General features: G+C 54.3%; 1 protein-coding gene across 5 annotated transcripts in view; it reads right to left on the reverse strand.

Annotated features, from left to right (window-relative positions):
• Positions 1 to 22124, reverse strand: part of JAKMIP1 (janus kinase and microtubule interacting protein 1) — a 129465-nt gene that overhangs the window by 31763 nt on the left and 75578 nt on the right. For all 5 annotated transcript variants that reach the window (XM_034672150.1, XM_034672148.1, XM_034672147.1 and 2 more), the window contains 7 exons: positions 19580 to 19789; positions 18559 to 18678; positions 15846 to 15992; positions 14768 to 14908; positions 12941 to 13000; positions 1975 to 2103; positions 555 to 683 (listed from right to left, as the gene is read on the reverse strand). In XM_034672150.1, coding sequence (XP_034528041.1) covers positions 555 to 683; positions 1975 to 2103; positions 12941 to 13000; positions 14768 to 14908; positions 15846 to 15992; positions 18559 to 18678; positions 19580 to 19789 — 936 coding nt within the window. The remainder of the gene's footprint in view (positions 1 to 554; positions 684 to 1974; positions 2104 to 12940; positions 13001 to 14767; positions 14909 to 15845; positions 15993 to 18558; positions 18679 to 19579; positions 19790 to 22124) is intronic.

A 22124-nucleotide genomic window follows, 5' to 3' on the forward strand; every position in this document is an offset into this window, starting at 1 on the left:
GGCAGCAGTGGGTGCTCTCTGGGGGTCCCATTCCTTGCAGAAGGGAGGGCAGGCAGCTGCTGGTCTACGGGACTCCTGAAGGTGGGGTAAGGGCCTGTGAGGGGATGTTACTGGAAGGCAGAGCTCAGCCCCGCACAATGGCGGGCGCAGCCCAGACCTGGGTGGCCAGCAGGGACCGGAGTGCTTTGAGGGAGAACTCCCCCTGCCCCCCCCACGACAGTCCCTGCATGGGCTCTGTGGGGGTGTTCCAGGGCTTTCTCAGCCTGGGAGGGGGAGGAGGGGAAGTCTACAAGGCCACCACGTCTGTGATTTCGCCACTGAGTCTTAAAGTCTGAATGCAGTCCTGCAAACAGACGGCACACATGATGTGTGCTAGACGACAGTATCGTTTCTTCTGGCAGCTCCCGCCGTCTGGCTGAGGATGGAGAGAGAGCACCTCTGAGGTCAGGCGCCCCCCAACACCACTCATAATCCCCTCCAAGTGTCACAGGCAGGGCATAGAGACCCCGGCGGTCCACCCAGCCCCTTGTGGCCCGTGGGCCTGCTACACTTACCCGGGCCTCTCTCTCGGCATCCAGCGTCCCCCCGACCTGCTCCTGAAGCAGGGCATAGGCCCGCTGCAGGGCCTGGTACTCCCTGGTCAGCTGGCAGAACCTCAGGTCGGCCTCCTCCCTGGTTGTTGTCTTAGCGTCACGGAGAAGAAAGACATAAGGAAGCACGTGACTTGGTGTGGCTCCCGGCGCGGGCCTCCGCTGAGACAGAAGCACACGTCCAGCCCTCACTGCGTGGCCAGCAATTACTTAAGGAGCCGGTCACTGCTGGGATGTCACCGGGGCCCTAGAGTGACAGGATGCCGGAGGAGACGCCGTCCCGATCATGGGCACCCTTCCCAGGAATTCACAGAACCCCAGGGATCCTTGAGTCATGGGCAAGGGAGAAAGGGCAAGGGCCAGGGGCCAGCCCCTCCCACCAGCACTTCTCACTGGGGCGACTTCTCTGAAGGAGACAACCCCCAAGGAACACAGAGGTACAGGACAGGATGGGCACTGATGCATCGCTTGCAGTCGTGAAAAGTGGAAACCACCCGTTATGGGGGACCCATCACATTAAATGCCCTGTGTGTCCACGTGAGATGTCCCGTGTGCTCACAAGAGATGGGGTTGCAGAACACCGTGTTTGGTGCCCAAAGCTGCCTGGTATGTCCTGGTGGTCACATGTGTCTGGTACGACCACGTTTTACTCGGGTTTCCCAAAAGAATTCAGTTGGGGGCGGGGGTGGGCACGTGGGTAAGGACCAAGCTGCCCTTTGCACCTTCATGAGGCCAGCTCACTCAGTGCCGTGGTCATGACCCTGGATGTGCACAATGATTGGGTGGTGACCCGGTGGGAGAGGGCTTCCGGTGGTTTCTACCACGCTCTGCGCTTGCCAGCACTATGCAGTTTCTCTCCAGCCTGACCTCAGCTTAATGAAAAAGCAGTTCATGCTGCTTCCACTAGGTGGTGTGCCTGTGTGTGTATGCACCTGGGTGTGTGCGTGCGTGTGTGCGCATGTATGCATGCATGTGTGCGCCTGTGTGTGTGCGTGTGTGTGCCTGTGTGTGCGTGCGCGTGTCTGTGTGTGTGCACGTGTGCACAGGGGGACCAGGGACAGCCTACCACGCAGCAAGTGTAATTGCAAAGTTAACAGCAAGGCGACCACAGATTTCCTCTGTGAGATCAGCACTGGGGAAAGGAAGGGACCACCACAGGCTGCCAGCACCCCTCTTGCCAGTATCAGAGCCCCACCCAGTGCCGGCCACCTGTCCTCGGGTCTACCGGCTGTGATGACACAGGCCCTGCAGGCTTAGACAGGGGAGTAGCAGGGGCAGCTGTCAGGTGCCGGAAGCACCCCCATGGCACCTCAGATATGGGGTTGCTTACATCGTCCAAGTCTTCCTCCGGTGTAGCTGGGGCCCTGTCCGTCCTGTNGCTTACATCGTCCAAGTCTTCCTCCGGTGTAGCTGGGGCCCTGTCCGTCCTGTCTGTGTTGCAGGATGTTTCTGACAATGTTTCCGAGTCCACAGACTCCTCATCAAATCCAAAAAATGTCTCCACAACATGCTTCTATAAATTTAAGGCAAGGTGCATGACATCAGGAACGGACTCAGAATTGTGGAGTGCCCCTCCCCCACACCCCAGCCCATCACCCCCAGGGCACAAGGGCCACTACACACATCTGTGCCCCAAATGCATCCCAAAAGGCAGCTGGTGGTGTTTCTGATGGACTGGATGGGAGAGGAGGTGACCGAAGGTGGTGGAAGGGTTGCGGGGGCGGGGGGTCTGCAGCAACACACTGGCCTGACCCTGGCTCCTTCTGCAGCCACTTACCCCTCTGAGCACCAGCTTCCTTCTCCATCAGACATGGAACCCCCACCTCACCGGAGAGCAAGGTCACGTGTGGGCTGTACCCAATATGCTGACCCTCGATGGGCAGGATGCGTGTCCTACTAAGGAGGGGCAGCGGGGCCATGTGAGATGTCTCGTTCTACACACCAGACACAGGGAAAGGCTAAAGGGGCAGAGGGTCCAGCAATGGACCTCGGGCTCTGACTGACTGGGTGAACGTGTGGTCCAGGTCCTCAACTGGACTTGCACTAAAAGCCAATTTTTGTTTACCTTTTTCTTACAGCAAACTTGGAACACTTATAAAATTAGAAGGAATAGTGTAAGGGACACTCGTGCACCAATCACTCAGAATCAGAGGCAATTTTGACACTCCATGTGCCGGCTTCCTGGTTAACCTCCCCAGCACTTCTCCCACCCCAAATACCATGATATATGGGGCTTCATTCAGCCATGCGCGCATACATTCCTGCATTCATTCAGCAAACACTCGCTGAGCACTTTCTATGAGTCAGATGCTGGATGGGGCCTGGGGAACACAACATGATTAAAACCAGGCGTCCTCTCCGCCACAAGGACCTTCTGTCCCCTTGGGGGCTGCAGACATTAACTGACAATCACCAGATCAACTTCCCGGGTTTGAGGAACATTGGCTTTTTTTCCCTCCAAAATAGCCCCAGAGAAGGATTTTTATTTGTGTTTACAACTGATGAATGCTTTTCCACAACTAATTCCAGAGCCAAGCCCCAGGCTCCCCCCTGGTTCCTCCAGAACCCGGCTCCTCCCAGAGCCCCCTCCCAACCCTTCATCCCACAGAGGGCTCAGGGCGCACCCTGCACGTTGAGGGGACCCCCCCCAACTCTGCTTGTTGACGCTGGCCCATGTCCGCCCTCTCAGGCGCCCACATATAAGAGAACCCTGGCTGCTACCATAATTAATACCGTAATTAAGAAATAATTCAGCCATCAGGAAGGGAGACGGAGACAGTGACTGCTCTGTCCTCTTGCACAGCTACCGTTTCTGGAGAGGTGCTGCTGGAGACACGCAGGAGGACAGCGGTTTGCTCATGAGGGGTGAGATTTGGGTTTTTGTATTCCCCACTGTGGCCCAGAGCCTGGCACACTCAGTAAATACCGATTCTTAAATGCGTATTCGTGAATGTGTCTTTGTTAATGAACTCAGAGCTAAACTAACTTGTTTGCCCACAAAGAGTTTTAGGCTTGCACGTGACAGCCCTTCCCCTGTTCACATAGCCAACAGCAGCTGGGCAAACCCCTGGTCGAAACCCCAGGTGAGGGGCGCCTGGGTGGGTCAGTCGTTAAGTGTCTGCCTTCGGCTCAGGGCATGATCCCAAGGTCCTGGAATCGAGCCCCACATTGGGCTCCTCTGCTGAGAAGCCTGCTTCTTCCTCTCCCACTCCCCCTGCTTGTGTTCCCTCTCTCACTGGCTGTCTCTATCTCTGTCGAATAAATAAATAAAATCTTAAAAAAAAAAAAGAAACCCCAGGTGAATTGAGCAGGTAGAACTGTGGGGGCCTATTAGGCTCCGTCGATTTCAAATGATTTCTTCTCTCCAAGTAGAAGCTGGAGACAGTCATATATACTCCAATCTCCTCTCCAGAAGAGAGACCTCCCTTGAATTCAGGCATCAAAAACTCTCCAGATGATTCCCAGGGAGCAGTGAGTGGCCGTGACTTCCTGATGGTGACGACGGCACCTCCAGGAGCAACAGGTGTATAGCACTCAAAGCTCTTCTGCACACACGCACCTCACCTCCTGTGCCCCAGGCTCCTCATCTTTCTGTGCAGCCATTCACCCAACCTTATTTCTTGTAAACACTGCTAATTGCGAGGCCTCTGGGGACAGGACTGTGTTTGCTGCCATGTCAGCTGGCAGCCAGCAGGGACGCATACGGACGGAGCTCCAGGAACCATCCCACCACGTTCTGTCCAAACCATTAGGACGCAACACCCCCTGCCAGTATCCTGGACCATTCTGGGGGCTAACGACTCAGTGCTCATTACCCAGGATGACCCGCTTCTTGAAACCTCGCGGGAAGGCTACTTAGGTCCTCTGTCACCGAGCCCTAACACAGGGCATTCTGGACAGATGTTGCCGACGTGCATTTAGAGTAGCGCTGCCTTTGTCGACAGCCTCTCCCCAGACCCAAGCAGAGCCCCTGGAAGTCCAATATGGACCCGGAGACCAAGACTCAGGGAAGCAGGCTGCGGTGCGGGAGGCAGGACGCAGCTTTGACGGGCATCAAGCACAAAAGGACACTCCCATCATGTCCCTCTCCCAACAGGAGGTGATTCCACAGATCCCGGGCACACACAACTCCCCCAGCAGCAGCAGGTGGCCGAAGAAACCCCCAACCTCGTGCAACGTATGGGTGGGATTGGTTTGTTTCCTCGAAGGGTTAGTTTTTTAAAAGTGATGGTATTGTACGGGAAGCCAAAATACACCACAGAGATTTATGCCTTTGTTAATAAAAGCAAGATAGAAAAGGACATTTTCACACTTAGAGTGAAAATCTGGGTCTGTCTTCTTTGACGCCATTGTGACCTCCGCCTGACGCCGCATTTTCAGAATCTATGTGAAATAGCACCCTTCCCTGAGGAAGGACAGAATCACCTAGAAAACACTGTTTCCTCAAACGCTCAGCTCTTTAAGAAAGAGTCAAGCACTGGGACAACTGTCAGGTTTCCAGAGCTGTCCACCTTTCTCGGATTCCCCGGGGAACCCCTTATTTCCCAGGAAATTTCCTCAGCTCCCGACCCCACGCCTTCTGGGGGCTCACTCCTCCAGATTTCGGTCTTCTTTGCCCCCAGAGTCCTGCCTTGCCCACGCCCTTTTATAAACCAATCCAAATTTTTAAGATGCGCTGGGACAAAAATGGAAAACAAATGTGTCTGCTGCGTTTCCACCTTGAACGTACAGAGATGCTCTTTCTCAGCAGATGGAAAGGCACTGAAGGCGCACTGCTCCGTGGACTGCAGCCTCCGAGCCCCCTCGCTCCTGCCTCCCCACGTCCCTTCCCTTCCGACAGCCATGGGCGCACGCAGGGGCTCCGCCGGCCGGGGCCGTCCTTTTCAGAACCCGCAACAGTCGCCCAGAGGCGGCCACTTACCTTCATGCTTGTAGGTCATCTCCTGGCAGCCGGAAAAGTAAAGGCACACCAGGGCGCAGAGACAGAGAAAGAAGGAGAAGTACAGCACGAAGAGGATGTACTCCATGGCCGGGCGCCCAGGCAGAGCCCGCTAGCCCGAGGGCGCCCGGTGGGCCCAGAGCCGCCTCTCTGGCACCTGCTTGCAGGCCTTTCTCCAGGGCTAGGGGGAAGCACCGCTTCTCCCCCTGAACGTTCTCCTCCTCTCCACCACGCCCGGCCCGCTGTGTCCAAGGCTTCCTGCCGACTCCCGCGCCCGTGTCCGGAGATCTGCACTCAGCCTCCGTCGGCAGCACTGCCAGCTCGAGGGCAGATCCGGGGGCTGAGAGCAACCGGTTTCCAGGAGCCAGGCTGGCACTGTCATCACCCAGGACAGCTTCCCCGCTGGTGCATTCTCCGGGGGCCGTCCTCCCGGAGCTGCCCTTCCACAGGTCTCGGGTCCCTGGGCGATCACAAGGCCCCTGAGAACAGCACTAGCAACGGTGACGCGAAGAGAGCTTTCTTCAGGACCAGAGCCAAAACCCAGGAGGCACCTCCCACCGCATGTACCTGGGCACGTTCTCTGCTGTTCCTCGGCCACCCCAAGTGCACCCCGGACTAGCTAAACTCATGAGCTTCTCGGCAGTCTGTCCTTCAGCTGTTTATACAGACTGGCCAAGCCAGGATCCATACCTGGGACGCCCACGGGAGCCCGCGTTTCTTGGAGAAGCTTCTCTCAGCAGAACAGCAAAAGTAAAATCCCGCTTGTTGGATAAAATGGATAGATAATACCATTAAAAAGGAAAACTGCTATACTTGGGAAGATATTCAAGCCATGTTAAAAGGCAGAGGCCAATCACAAAAAGAAAAATTTAGACAATCAAGTTCCTATGTTTATTTCAATTGTAATAATGCTTGATACTCGGCTCCTTCCAAAGTATCCAAGATATGAGCTATGTAACCACATCATAGCGCCCGCTGAGCCTTTCACTCATGTTTCCAAATGAGCTGCTCCCCCACCCCCAGGCAGAGTTGAGACTGGTTCAGGGATGAGCCTATGACCAAACTGAGCCAAGGAGCGCCAGCTCTGGGACTTTTGCTGAACTACTGACGAGAGATGCCCTCTGGCCACAGAAGCTGCTAGGCAGGTATAACACCAGCTTACAGGGGGCACCACATGGGGATAGCCCGTCTGAGAAAGACGCCAGCCCATGGGGAAAGCAGAGTAGAAAGGGGGAGAGAGACAGGTTCCGGGCAATATTGTGTAAGCGTCTGGATCCAGCTGCCTCTAGACTTCTCAGCTATATAAATTCCTTTTCTTTCTTAAATGGCTTTGAGTTTTCAACACTCTAAATAAAAAGAATCTTGGCTAATGCGGGAGGGGGAGACGGTCCTAGAAGCCATGCTATCTGCAAGCTGTCAATTTCTGGGACAAGCCTAAAGCTTGTTTCTCCCCAAGCTGCCCTGCACCTGGATCCCCGAGAAAAAACAGAGACCAATTTTGCCTGGAAAATGTATTCCTAGCCCCAGAAACCGTGAAATGTGTCCCATCCTGTCAACTCGTGGACCTACTAAGAGCCTCACCTCTGCCAAAGGTCCCCAAGAGTGGAGACACCCCTCTGTGCCCTGTCCCCTGACATTCTGCGGTGCCTGTGGTGACGGGAAGAGGGATGAGCGACAGGAGGGGCTGAGAGCTGCATTGCTGGCTCTCCACGCAGCCATCTACCCCATTCAACCACCAGCGTCCTCTGAGTCCTCCCGGCACTGAGTCTCGGGAGAAGCAGATGTGGAGACTGAGAATAAGGTGCTATGCCACGTGCTGGGACAGAAGGAGCAGAGGGCTAAGGAAGCCCAGAGGAAAGGCCTGCCCATGGGAGGGGGAAGGCTTGTTGGGAATGGGGACAGTTAGGCCGAATCTTGAAGAAGCGGGAGGCGGTGAACAGAGGAGGGGAGGGGCGCTGACCCGAGCTGGGGTCTGGAGATGAGGTAGGATGGCAAATCCAGAGGGCTGGAGCCAGGGTGTGCAGACGAGAACACAGCAGTGGGTGAGCAGGGCCTGATCCCCAAAGGCCTTGAGGGCCAGCCAAGGAGCCCCATCTTCATTCCCTGGAAAATGGGGAGCCAGCGTAGGGTTCTTAGGAAGAAGGTGGCAGGGCCAGACTTGTGCCCCAGCAAGACCTTTCTGACAGTTGTGGAGGGAGGAAGACACCAGAAGAGAGGGGCAGCCAGGGAAGTGTTGCCACGACCCCCGGACAAGCGGATAAGAGCCTGAGGGAACAGTGCAGAGATGGGAAAGCGGAGGCCTGGAGGCACAGGCCTGGAATCAGAGAGCCTCTGCCTCAAGCCCCTCCCCCCACACTGGTTCTGGGGTCCCCTCCTAACACCAGGCAGGGGACCTGGGGGTACAGACCAGCCTCCCAGGCAGCTTTTCTGCTGAAGACTGAGACTCACCCCACACTCATTTCCAGTGTTGGGGTTTCCTGCCCCATTTGAATACAGTGCCTAGAACCACCCTAACTTCCTGTCTATTCCAAAGTCTTTAGGTGTGACCTCGATGTCCCTGTGGTCATTGCTATGCCAGATGAGGTGCCCTGGGCAGGTCCCCAGCTCTGTTCTCCATCCTCCCCCCACTGCTCAGATGCTGCCCCAGGTCAGGACACATGGACAGTGTGCATGCCTGTGCTGTTCTGTGGCCCGGGTGTGACCCAGGATGCAGGCTCTGTCTGCACAATTGTCCCCGTGCTTTCCCCACAGGACTGCTGCATGCAGCCCCATCAATGAGGCACACACCATCCAGCCACACCTCGCTCTGGTGAGGCTGGCTGGTGACAGAGCCTCGGGCAAGGATAGGCCAGGAACAAAGTCAAGTGGAAACAACCCTACAGGGAAAACAAGATTCCTCTGGCTACGTAGAAATAGAAAGCATGGCACATGACGACAAACGCCCAGATGCCCCAGCCACGGAAGGTGGTGCGTCCTGGCTTCTGTTCCAACGCAGCTCCCACCACGGAGGAGCAGGCTTGGCCTTGGGGGGCACAAGGTCAAGTCTGGATAGGCCCTAAAAGTCTGATGAGAACGGATGCAGGAGCCACTGACCATGAGTGACCCTCCAGAAGGTCCTCGGGCATCAGCTGCTTCCTGGTGACAGCAGCCCCGGGGCCTTTCGGGGACAAGGAACCCACGGTACTGACACTTGGACCCAAGGAAGGGCGATTCTTCCCATGGTGCTCTGATGTTTCTCAGCGATCTTCCCAGCCAGGATGGCTACCGTCTAAAGGGCATCAGAGCTCACCTCACCGTTACCTGAGAAAGTCTCTCTTTTGAAAAAGGTGACATGAACGAGAACCAGGGAAGTGAAGAGCAGGGCCTGGGTATCTGCATTCCACAGACCCTCCAAAGGAAAGCTACTGATGTAAGGGGAAGGGAGAAGGAGAAATCATCATTTATGGATCCCCGACTACATGACAGACCCAGAGGCAGACGCTCCGTTTAGTCTCCTGAATGGGATGATCGCGGTGAGAGCCAGGACACAGGCTCCCCGAGGTCGATGCCACACGGCCAGGAGCCGGACCAGACTCTCATGTGGCTGCCAGGCTACAGCGTCTCAGTCTTTCCCCAGAACTCAGCCCCACTTTAACCAAGGGGCGTGAGCCAACCGTGCTGACCTTAGCCACACTCATGTGCTCGGCTCCGTACTGAGACACGACTCCTTGTAGCTGGGCAGCAAGTTGTCAGACCGCAAACCCGCTCCCCATCCCAAGCCAGGGGCTCTGTGTAGTTTCATCCATGATGCCAGTCCTTCTGCAGAGCAAGCCCGCCCTCCCCACACGGAGCCTGGGGAACCACTCAGGGATCTCCTGCTACTCCCCGTGGGGGGCTGAACCAGCAGTGTCCTGGGGCAGAGATGCCCGCACCAGTCCTGTCCCCAGGAGCACAGTGAGACAGGGCCAGCGGCCCTTGGGGTGTGAAGGTCCCCCTGGGATGAGGGCATTGCGGCTCTACCATCACCATATCTGTAGCAGATTGGGGTGTGGGCGTGGAACTGGAGAAGCCCCTTCCAGGGGACATGCCAAGTCCAGGGACTTACAGAAAATTCTGGCACAAAAAATTGTGCCAAACAAAGGCCTGGGCAAAGTGGTAAAGCCCACAGATACACAATGGACAGAGCTTGATGGAGGTGTTTAAGGGGAGAAAGAAACTCCTGAATCCCAGCAGCCTGTGGGAGGGAAGAGAGGGAAGCTGCCCAGGCCCGAGAGACAGCCCTGGGGGTGTGTGTGTGTGAGGGGGGGAGGTTTAAAAACCTGCTCGGTCCCCATCTGACCCCGGGCAATGCCAGGAGAAAGTAGGAGCATGTGGGGGAAACTGCTCTACCTTGAATCTTGAGAAAAAGAAAAGACGGTGTGGGTCACAGAAACAGGAAGTGGAAAAGACCTGAACCAGCTCAGGAGAATTCCCACGGAGGCTCCCAAACCCCGCCTTCCAGGGGCAGCGAGCTATTTCATGTAGTGACCGGACAGAACACCCCCACCCTTCGAGATGACCCAGCAGCGTGCAAACGCACTTTGCCGGTAGAAGTAACTTGCTCACTCAGTCAATGCTATCCGTGGACACCTACTCTGTGCGAGACAGCGAGCGGGGTGCAGTGAGCGGGACACAGCTCCTGCCCTCCTCACCTGCTGTCCATGCAAGCCTGGAGAACCCCAAGTACGTTCTAGGCCTTTGTGAAGTTCTCTTCCCACAAACACATTCAGAAATTGGGAAAAGGAAAAACAGGATCCTTCCTTACTCCATGAATTCTGATACGGCCTTGAAAAACAGAGTCGCGGTTCACCAGTGGGTTTCCCGAACACCTTACTTAGAAGCTTTATGGGGTGTATAATGCCACAGCACATCTGGTTCTTCAGTCAAGCCGGAGGCCTTTAGACTGTTGCTTTTTCAGCATGCTCCGTGGTGACCATGGCGTTCACGCACGTTACTGGCCGCCGTGCAAAATTACGCGTCTCTTCCGTACAGCACAGGGCGTCCCGCATTCTCCCCCCAAGCCTTCACACCCCTGATCCGTAGCCCACCTCCTGGGAGTCTACCCATGGGGACAATCCAGACCCTGGACACAGCTTCCAGGACAAGGGAAGCCGCTGCGGGGGAATATGCAGAGGCAGAAGGTCCAGTCACTTCATGGAACGGTCACACTCAGGGACGACAGTAGACCTAGCCTAGAAGGAGCTGTCTACGCAGGCATAAACACACTCACTCACCGCGGCAGCACGGAGAGCTGCTGGGAGCTGAGAGCTAACATGCCTGACCCAGAACAGGAAACAAATTTATGGCCCATCCACTGAATGGAGTATGTAGCCATAAAAATTTGTATTTTTGACAACAGGGTCATCATGCAGATACATGCTTCGTAATACAAGGTTAAGGGAAAACAAAAACAGAAAGCAAAGTGGATTCTACAGTTTTAGTTATGTTATTAAGAAAAAGGGGACAGCACGAGGGCTCCAGGTACGTGTGTTGGGGGGTTGCATTAAAATGCCAGCACGGATCACCTCTGACTGTCAGGCAGTCCCTGCTGCTGTTATAGTGGTTCCACAATAAAAGTGAGTATTCAAAAATAAGCAAGCTCTGCCCAGCCACTTTCTATGTGAGTTTCTTTTTAAATTAATATTTATTTATTTATTTGAGAAAGAGAAAGAGCAGGCTGAAGGACAGAGGGAGAGCCAGACTCCCCACAGAGCACGGAGCCCGACATGGGGCTCAATTCACGACCCTGAGATCACGACCTGAGCCGAAATCTAGAGTCAGACGCTTAACCGATACAGCCCCCCCGCAGGCACCCCTCATTTCTGAGTTTCTGGTGTCAGTGCACAGAGACCTGCCCTTTGTCCACCTTGACTCGGTGGTACTTGGGCTTTGGAGCCTAGACTGGAGTTTGAGCCTCTGCCTTGTCCATTCACTTTGTCTCTTCGAGCTATTTCTATACTGTACGCCTACGTGATTCCTATATCCGTCAAATGGGAAAAACAATGCCAACCTCACGGGCTTGCGTGGTATATACATCACCACTTAGTCAAGTGTCCACGTTCAGCCCACAGAGAGATTTTATTTGGGCCACAGAGTGAATTCTAACAATTGTGCCAACTTTTAAAATCCTGAGATTTTTATATAAAATAAGGTGCTTTGGGGTGAACTGGGTCCCCCCAAGTAAGACATGTGGAAGCCCTACCCCCAGTACTCTGTTAACATGAGGTCATAGCAGAGCAGGGTGGGCCCCTGACCCCATACGACGGGTGTCCTTATAAGAAGACAGCCATGGGACGCACAGGGTGGACAGCCTCTGACAACAAGAACAGAAGTTGGGGTCATGCAGCTGCAAGACCAGAAATGCTAAAGAGTGCCTGGAAATCACCAGAAGCTAAAAGAGCCCAGGAAGGATTCTCCTACAGGTTTCAGAGGGGCCACAGCTTTGCCCACACCTTGACTTCGGACCTCTAGCCTCCAAAATGATGAGACAATGTGTTTGTATTGTTCTCGGCCCCGTGGGTTGGGGTACGTTGTTACAGCTGCCCCAGAACACTCATACGGAAGGGTCCCCACTTCTCTGGGACCCCCAGAATATGTGACACCACGTGCTGCTGGGGGCTCAGTTTGCCACAGGCCCCAGCGTTCCCTACCACCACCCTGACACGAGAGCCTCGCATCGGTGGTATGGACCAGCATATCTGCACCGCTGTTTTCTTTAGAGAAGAGAAATATTTCTCCAGGACCATATCTCTACCCAAAGATAAACCCGGATGGGCATCCAGTTCAACAGAAAAGAAAGCAGGCCTGAGTCTTTGTGGCAGTGAAAAATGTTCATGGGTTTAAATGTGAACGATGTCTTTTTTTTTTTTTAACACCTGCCCCAATTTGTTCTTTTCATTCCAGCCTGGTCCCTATGGCGTCTGAATGCTCCCAGGCCAGCTGTGCTCTCTCTGCAGGACATTTGGGCACTGTCTCTGTAAGACCACATTTTCCAAAGAGAACACGGTTCTGCATATTCCAGGAAAATCCCAAAGCTCCTGACCTTGTCAGAACAGGATATAAGATGTTACAAACCAAGCCTGAGTGCCCTTTAAATCCTTCAAAAGGTCTAAGTATTTATGCTTTTAATTTTGGGTGAGCAGCCCCTGAGGCCTGCATACAGAATCCAGCGGTAAATTTTCCATGAGTAAGTTACAAGCGCTGGCCATGGCCATAACTGGTGTTGCTTTGAGAGATGCCGTAAGGGCTTTCTCCCCATCAGACATGCAGAGACGTGAGTGTCTCTGCCTCGAGGGCCCCCTATGCATTGCTCGCCTTTCCCCGCTCCTGGGCCATCCACCCGGCAGCCCGGGCAGGGCCACGAAGCAGGGCAGCTGCACCACTGCGGGCTTACCTTGGGGGGCTTCAGACTTTTCCCGCGATGTCTTTTGGAGCGCAAGAGCCGTTCCCTCTCCTAGAAGGAGACACAACTGTCGGCATTTGCAGCCAGGTCACATCACACCAGCCAACCCCCTGGCCCTCGCCCCACACCTGCCTGTCAGCACCGGGTGTGGGTCAGTCCAAGTTCTGAGCACCCGCGTGATGGCTGCTTCCTAGAACAGCAAGCTACACGGCCACCCCGTTTACTCAAGTCCTTAACAAGACTGGGACTGTCTTAAGAAAAATCCCCAAATCTGCCAATCCTGAAAGCCCAGCCTGTCTGCTTTGGGGGCCGGAAGGTATAAAGCACTGGGCAGTGTGGACGGCGACCACAGCCCAGAATGAAACAGCTTGTGGCTGTGAGCTCAGACTGAGCTGGGACCAAATCCCCGTGGGCCTCCCCCAGACCCGGTGACACACTTTATCTTCTGACTTCAGGTTCTTCCTTTGCTCTGTGGGCCTAGAACCTACCATGCAGTGTGGAGCCTGCTGGCCGCCGTCAGTAGGAATGGCGTGTGCAGAGCAGAAGGTGTGGCAGCCTTCGGTCCCAGGCCACACCAGGACACCTCTCCCTCCTAACCAAGACCTGCTTTTCCCCTTGGCTGCTCGGAAATCCAGAGACAAATCTGGTGCTTGGTTCCAGCCCCTATGGTCCATGTATCTGTCCCTCCTCATCTCAGTGGATGTGAATGTATTTCCTCCAGTCTCATTGGTTTATTATTCCTATTTCAACTGTATCTTCATTTTATTGAAGGTGTATTTTCATCTTATGCTGTATCGAGTCTTTGTGTAATGAAGAAAGCTGAGAGGATGGATGGATGGAAGGAAGGAAGAAGGGATGGAAGGAGGATGGGAAGATGGGAGTATACATGGATGGAAGGAAGGAAGAAGGGATGGAAAAAAGAAGGGGAGGATGGGAAGGTGGATGGAAGGAAGGGAGGGAGGGGAGGGTAAGAAGGTAAGTGGATGGAAGGACAGATGGATGAATGGAAGGAAGAAGGGACGGAAGGAGGATGGGAAGATGGGAGTATGGATGGATGAGAAGATGAATGCAAGGATGAGAAGGAGAATGGATTAGTGGGTGGAAGGAAGGAGGGAAGGAGTTAAAGAGAGAGGAAGATAGGACAACAATGTGACCTTGACAATTATGGTCAAAGCTTATTCTAGAATTTTGATCACTGGTTTGTCTACTCTTTGAAGACCCATGAGTGGAACTGCCACAGTGCCTCTTGGGCAGTAAAAACACACTTTACTTCTAAGAGCAAAGAGAAGCTCATACAAAGGCTCGCTTGTAGTGCCCGAGCAACTTTCACAGACAGCTGGAGAATTCTCTGGATATAGCACTCCACCTACTAAGACATGCTCATCCCCCCTTAATCTTACACACACACAGAGGCTTAGCAAGCTCTTTGAATTCTAGTCTGATTATAAGGTTCAGGCTTTCAAGTTCATGGTCTGCGACAACTGAGCTAAAAACAAAACAAAACAAAACAAAACCCAGACATCTCGGGGGGAAATCGTGCCCACTCTGCAGAGGCCAGAAGATGCATTCTCAACACCGATGCCACCGCTTAACGACAACGAATCAGGGAGAAGATGTGAGAAAAAGAGTAGCCATGGAAACTGCTCCCAGTTTACACAGACTCAAGGCTGCTTTCTGGCCAAATAAAGCGGGGAGGAGCCGGGATGAGCTCGGGGAGACCCCGCCCGCTCTAGCAGTGCCCCTAGAGCCCCCACGCCGTTCCTGATCCCGTGTCGCTTGGCGCCCCCCCCCGAGGGCTGTCCCCGGGCACAGACGTACCAGTGACAGGTCGTCGATGACATGCTGTTGCTCCAGCACCTGCAGCCGCAGGAACTCAATCTCCTGCTCGTCCCGGGTCAGGCTGAGGTCGTTCAAGGAAGTGTGTCGCTTCAGAGACGCCTGCACAGACAGCTTTTCTTTCTGCGGCCAGAGGGAGAGAGCCCCGCGGGGTTGCTCGGCCGGTAGCTTCGTGACAGGCCAAGGGGCGTGAGCTCAGGGACATGGGATGGAAGGAGGGATGACGGCAGCCGGTCCCCAGGCCGGAGGAAGCGACAGATACAGACCAGAAGCCAGCCCGGGGCACGGCCAGCAGGGCTGGCTGCTGAGAGGAAGGGCTGGCCCTGCACAGGGGTAGGGGGGTGAGTGCCCAAACCGGGCCCCGGAAGCCAGACGAGGAAGCTGGGGAAGCAAGCACGTCACCGGTAATCACACCCTCGCACCTGGGCCTGCTAGGGGACCCCGGGCGAGAGCCCTGCTCCTGCAGAACATCAGTCTTGCCGCTGTAGATGGGGTGGCTGACCCTACCTTGGGCCACGAACCTCAGACTCTTCCACACACCATCAAAGACCAGACACCCCCTGACCACAAAGACCAGCCACTCTTGCTGGCGAATGCAAATCCCTTATGCAAAGAAAGCACTTGGAGCAGAAACGGCCATAGCTTTCACCTAGTAAGCGTGCCCAGGAGCCAGGCAGGCTGGGAGGCCTTTCTCTGCCACCACTCCGTCCTCCAGACAACCCCCAGTGCTGGTATTGCCACCCCCACTTTCTGGACGAAGGCACTGAGGTGCAGGGAGAATGCGGGGTGCGTCTGAGGCCACGGGGCGGCAGGCAGCAGGGCACAGGTGCAGCCCCAGCTGTGGGGCGCTGCCTGGCGTCCTCCCTCCAGGCACAGAGCCCGAGCACTGTGGGTCCCAGAGAAGCGGGAGCAGGGGTGTGGGCGTGGGCTGAGACCCCTCACGGGCTTCCTGGGGAGGCAGGGGCTGCAGGGAGAACATGGACTAGAAGGGTTGGGGCTGGACAATCCCAGACAGAGACCAGAGCTCGGGGTTGGGGGTCCCCCGTGGCCGACGACTCACCATTTCCACATTTTCCCTCGTGAGGTTCTTGATTTTCTCCTCCATCCTCTGGATGCTGTGCAGCAAGTCCTCATTCTTCTTGTTCATTCGCTTGTTCTTCTCCACCAGGGGCTTCAGCTGGACCTCGGTCTCCCGGGAGCGTTTCAGCTACGATCAGAAAGACATGGAAGGCCGGTGGCTCTAAGACCCAGTGAACTGCTGACATCACACCATGGAGGCCGACAGGGATCCAGCCTGGGCCTTCCTGGGACTGGAGCTGCCACCGTGAGGACCACGTTTCCTGGATGCTACAAACCCCAAAAAGATCCCGAAGACACCTGGCTTCCAAACACAGTATCCTACCCGAGGCTCAGAGGGCTCTGGGGGAGGCAAGAGGAGGAGGCTGCAGCCCAACAGGGAGGCCCACAGATCTGCCTCAGGGCCCCCTGTCCACTAGTCCCCACGCTCAGGAATCAGATGCATAAAAGTCAGTCCAGTGACCTAGCTGCCCCTGGCCACCATCCCTCCCCAAGTGCAGACCTAGCAGAAACTCTGCCTTCTTCGGACAACAGGGAAGGCCTGGGCCCCACGCATTGCCAGGCTGTGTGCAGGGATACAAGGATAAGTAGGGTGGGCATCGGTCCTGGAGGTGATCCCTGAGTCTCGACAACTGGTGGGGCATCCCCTTCCAGTCTCTCTTGTCTGATCAGCATCGGGGGAGCCCCTCTTGGGGCTGGGTGACAGGGATGGTACAACGGGGTGCCCTTCCAGCAGATGGAAGGCAAAGACAGGAAAGGAGGTACGAACACAGAGAGACAAGGGCAGGCAGACGTTCTGGGCGGGGAAACCACAAGCCCAGAGGTTTGAGTGGATAAGAACACAGCTCTCTCAGTGCAGCGGGAACACAGAATGTGGGGCGGTGGGCGGAGGAAGGGTGGGCACCGTGAGTCCTGGCTTAGGGAGCTGGAGAGCTCTGTCATTTAGTTTCCAGCCCTGGCCCTCAAGGGCTTTGAAGCAGGAGCACTCTGGGGTCAGGTCTGCCTTCTAGAACAAACTGTGGTAAGTCTTGCCGGGTTTATTCATGCCTCCCAATGACCCCCATCCTCATCTCACAGAGAGCTTGACCGCAGAGAGCTGGGGCGCTGTGCTCCTAGCCACATAGAAAGTGCTGGTACCGAGAATCAAGCACGAGGACTGACCGCAGATCCCTGATTTGGGGGACCAGGCTGTCAAGGAAGATAAAACAGTTGGGGGAGCACCTGTTCAAATATAAAATGGACCTTCGACCCAGAAGTTCTTCTGGACATCGACCCCCAAGCAAAGGAACCCGAGCAGCCTTGAGATCCTCCTAGAGAGGAATGAGTGAATGACCCAGTAGGTCCACGCCGTGGAGCACAAGCCGTGGGACGCTGAATAGACAGCATGAGTCCACTTGTCCTGATGGTCTCTGGGGACCTTCACGTTTGAGCCCCTGTCCACTGCGTCTCTCTTACAAACCCATAAAGCAAGTTGCCAAACAAGACAGAGGGGACATAGCCCATTTGTAACCGCAAAACAACAACAGAAAGTCACTTGGTGGGTGTCGATATGTTTCCATGAGTGTTAAAACCATGTAAGAACCGCCCCAAAGAGCTAAGAGTAGTTATGTCATGATTTTAAGCTCAAAGCGCTGGCTAGCTGGTTGATTTTTGCTTTAAACACTTCAGGGTGCTCCGAATTGTTTCAAGCAAGCTACATTTGTTTCTATCTTCTTAGTAAACCGTTCTGTAGCCCACTAGGGGCTTTTTTTAGTTCATAAATATTTAAGTTGTACATCTAATATTTGACGTACTGTCTGATTAAAGCCATTTAAAAATATGCCTTTAAAAATACTTGCAGGAAATGAACTAATCTTGATCCTGCTGAAACTGTGAAAAGGTGACATTCATCAACACTGTTCATCTCCCATGTTTTTCAAATATGACATAGATGGATTTACTTTCATAATAAAATTTAGAATCAACAGGAACACGACGAGGCGTTTGTTAAAAAGCTTATGTACCAACTCCCACAACGTAAAAATTCATTTAGCTGTTTATCCAGCAAGTTTACGCATATTCAAGAAGCCATTCTTTTTACTACGGATTTATATGTTTAACCCAAAGTCCCTGTTCATTATTTTAAAATTAGAAATCCGTGAACTTTTATGCAAAAGAAAGTAAACAGAGGTGCAAAAAATTAAAATGATCCATAATCATACCACCTAACACAACATCCAATATCCAGCACGATGACAATGTGTTTTTGTTCTTTAAACTGCTTGTCATTTAATTTACTGCGAGCCCATTTCCAAGGCAAATAAATAGGATCTCTATCGCCGTTCTTAACGACGGCACGCAGCGCACTGCGTAAATGGTCCATGATTACATTGCCCAATACTCGAGTATGGAACAAGTGGGCTTTTGTTTCGTTTCGGGTCGGTTCTGGTCGCCAGCATAAACACTGCGTCGACCACCCTCTCCACACCCCTCACATCTCCGACTGTTTGCTCAGGATAAATTCCTGTCGAGACAAAGGGCAGTCGCAGCTTTCTTCACCGAGCGTGTGTTAGATTTTTAATCAGAGATTAATGAAAGAAAGTAAAGAAAACCAGAAAGCCTCCACACTAACTATGTGTTCAAGGCGGGCTTTGCGGGCCCAGGGCGACTTCCTCGCGCCCTACAAGGCACCATCTGTGTTTCGGGGGGCTGATTACCAGTTCGTTCCTCTCGTCTGCCAGGAGGGTATTTCTGTCCTCCAGCTTCCGTATCACCGAGTTCAGCTCGGCAATTTTTAGCTGGAATCGCCTCACGTCTCGCTCGTCCAAATGCTGATCCTAAAAAAACGTCGGGATACAAATGTACTTTGAAGAAGCTTAAAGGACCCCAAGCACTCCCAGAAAACCCATGGGATGTGAGAGAGGGCTCCTCACTGGGAGGCCCAATGCCAGCTGGGGCTCCCTGGAGTCTAGCCACACAGACAGGCACCCCAGGCCCTGCCAGGGACTCACAGGAAGACTTCATCTCCAAGTGACAAGACTGCAAGGCCCTCCAATGGCCCCACACAGCCAAACGTGGTCTCTGGGGACCTTCACGTTTGAGCCCCTGTCCACTGCGTGTCTCTTACAAAGGCCCGTCGTAGACACGCTAGGACATTCCTCAAGACCCACTGGGCCAATCTCGCTCACCACTGAAATGCCAGCACCTCATCTGGGATCTGCGCAGGGCATGTATGACAGACGTTCAAACATGTGGTGATTGAACGAATGAGTGAGTGAATGAGTAAATGAAGGAGTGAATGAATGAAGGAGTGAATGAATGAATGAGTGCATGCTGCTTCAGCCTCCTCTGTACACGTTAGCACCAAGCTGTTGCCCTCAAGCCCTCTCCTGCTGGCTAAGCCCCTCCCCGTCTGCAGGACTCCAACTTCAAGACTGGGCTCCTACCACACACGTGGCACTGATGTCTTCATTTCCTTCTTGTCCACTGAGCTCAAGATGGCTGGAGGCACAAGCAGCCAGATGCTCACCTCTCTATCCCCAGGCCTGGGCCTGGCACATCATGAATGTCAGCCCGTTTAGGGAGGGAGGGAGGGCAAGACAGATGGACGGATGGAAGGGAGGGAGGGTGAGAGGAGGCAGCAGGCAGGCAAGGTGACCAGAAGAATGACCCATAGAAAGGACAGGTGGCGGTCAGCCATGAGGCCCCGGTGCTTGCACCTGCCACCTTCCCCCTCACCTGGACGCCCATGAGCTCTGCCATGTCCCCTATCCCAGGCGGGAGCTCTCTCTTTGGGCTACTGTGGTACCGCTCCGCCTCTTTGACCTGAACCAGCTGCTCATCCAAAGCCTCCTTCTGAAGAAGCAGCTTCTGGGTCTGACCGGTCTGCACCCCAAGTTCCTTCTCCAAGGCCAGAATCACACGGTCCTTCCCTCTGATCTCATCCATCTGCGAAAGAGAAAGAGTAAGCCATCAATCTACAGGCTCGTGACCAGGGAAATCTCTCCCTCGTTGGCCTGAGGCCCAGGAAATGGTTAAGCAGGACCATGGACGTGGGTCAGCCGAACTCAGAAAACTCGGGACACAGAGAGACCACAGCCCACGGCCCAGCCCCTGCTCCCCTGAGAACAGAGGAGCAGAGAAGTTATGGGTTCATGGACCTTTATGGCCAGCTAGATGCTTTCCAGGGGCTCATGTCAATGCTCATGTCTCTCTTACCTTAATGAAAGAAAATAAAATCCTGACCTCAGGCCCCTCCAGCCCCCTTACCCCCCACAGCTGAACTTCTTCACAGGGTTGGTGGGTCTCATCTCCCACTCACTCCCCAACCCTCTCCTGTCCGGTCACAGCCCCCACCCCCCCACCGAAATAGCTCCTGCTAAGGTTCTCTATGCTCCCCCGGCCCCCAGACCCACAGGACAACTTTCTGTCCTCCATCCTCCTTACCAGCATCTGGCCCATGAGCCTCTCCCACCCCTCCAGCCCTCTGCCGTGAGAGCTCGGCTTCTATCTTTACAGACTCACCTTGCTCTGGCTGCCCTCGAAGTCTGGAGTTTCCAAGGCCTGGCCCTCTCCCCAGTCTGTACCCTTTCCCCAGGCAGCCCTGTCCTCACCCACGACAGTAACTCCCCCACCTGCTGGTGACCCCCAGCCTATTCCCGGGCCCTGACTTCTCACGGAGCGCCGGGATCACAGAATCAACTGGTTACGTCTCTGCTGGGATCTCTTAAGGGCCTCAGCCTCTCCACATGTGGACCTCCAAGTGAGCCCCAGTTCGCCCAGCCCGCTCTTGTCTTGCATTCCCCAGAGGACACCAAGCGGAAGGAAGCTTACAGAGGGGAAAGCTTTGGCCCCGGGCCATACACTTGCACTGATTCCAAACACAAAGCCAACAGCTGGGAAACTGCCCCAGTAAGGGTGCTGTACTGGGTGTCACACACCCCACCCCCCCGCACCCCTCCCCACCAAATCCACGTCCTTCCTAGAACCGAGAACGCGATGTCATTTGGGAAAGGGTTGTTGCAGATATAATCAGTTAGAAGAAGGTCACCCTGCAGCAGGGTGGGCCCTTAGGCTGTGTCCTTAGAAAAGAAGAGGCACACAACACACAGGGAGAAGGCTGAGTGGGGATGGAGGGCAGAGGCCGCAGGGATGGGCCCAGGGGCCCGGGAATGGCACAGACTGCCTGCAGCCGCAGCGGACAGAAGCAGCAAGCCCGGCTCCTCCCCGCACCTTCAGAGAGCACGGCTTGGTGACACTGGATCTCAGACCTCCTGCCTCCAAAACTATAAGCCAATAAATCCGGTTGTTTCAGCCACCCAGTCTGTGGTCCTTCATTACAGCAGCCCTGGGAAACTAAGGCAGGCTTTAACAGGGAGAATTTTCCAAGCACTGGGGTTTTATTCATTGACAAAAACCACAGGAGTTTCAAATACAAGGATGACTCCATCATCATGGGATTTAGGAATAAATGCTATTTGACTTAAGGCACACAACAAGTTCTGAAAAGTTTCGATGAAATCCGCTACGGATAAAGTCCGTAGGGTATGCTATCTGCGGTGTTATTTCATACATATCTGGGAGGGGCCCCCAAGCTCGGGCCGGTGTGGAACCAACGTAACACTCTACTGCCTCGATCACCCAGCCCACAAGTTATAGCCAGTTCAGATCAACAAATTGGCACAGTGGAAAAAGCACAGTGTCTGGGGCAAGAAGTGGACCAGGCACTAAGCTCCTACCGGCAAGCTGTGTGACCTTGGCCAAGCCACATAACCTCTCCACACCTCAGCTTCTGCACATAGAAAAGGGGACGTGGAACATCACCCAAAAGGGAGCAGAGACAAGCAGGCTGGTGGGGACCTGGGCCACAGGACCTTGACCCCACCATTCCCGGCCCCATTGCTTGGGTCACGTCCCCTGATTTCCTCCTGTGCCTCAGTGTTCTCATCTGTGAAATGGGGATAAGAACAGCACAGAACTACTAGGGATGTTTTGAGAATTTAAACACGCTGACACATGGAGAGCGCCCAGCATGGAGCAGGCATTCGGTAGACGCTTGCTCAAATGAGAGTTGTCCAATGGCACATAGTAGGTCTCCACAAACAGTAGCACCTGTCCTTCCCAGACTTTGTCCCCCTTAGGTATTTGGATATTGAGGAAATGCATGAATACCGTAGATGTTTGAATTGTGGTCCCTAAAAAGACAAGGAGATCATCCTGGATTAACTGGGTAGGTCCTAAATCCACTGAAGAGCGTCCTTGTAAGAAGAGGAGAGGCCAGGGA

Source organism: Ailuropoda melanoleuca, chromosome 11 (assembly GCF_002007445.2).
Source record: "Ailuropoda melanoleuca isolate Jingjing chromosome 11, ASM200744v2, whole genome shotgun sequence".
In the NCBI taxonomy this organism is placed as follows: domain Eukaryota; kingdom Metazoa; phylum Chordata; class Mammalia; order Carnivora; family Ursidae; genus Ailuropoda; species Ailuropoda melanoleuca.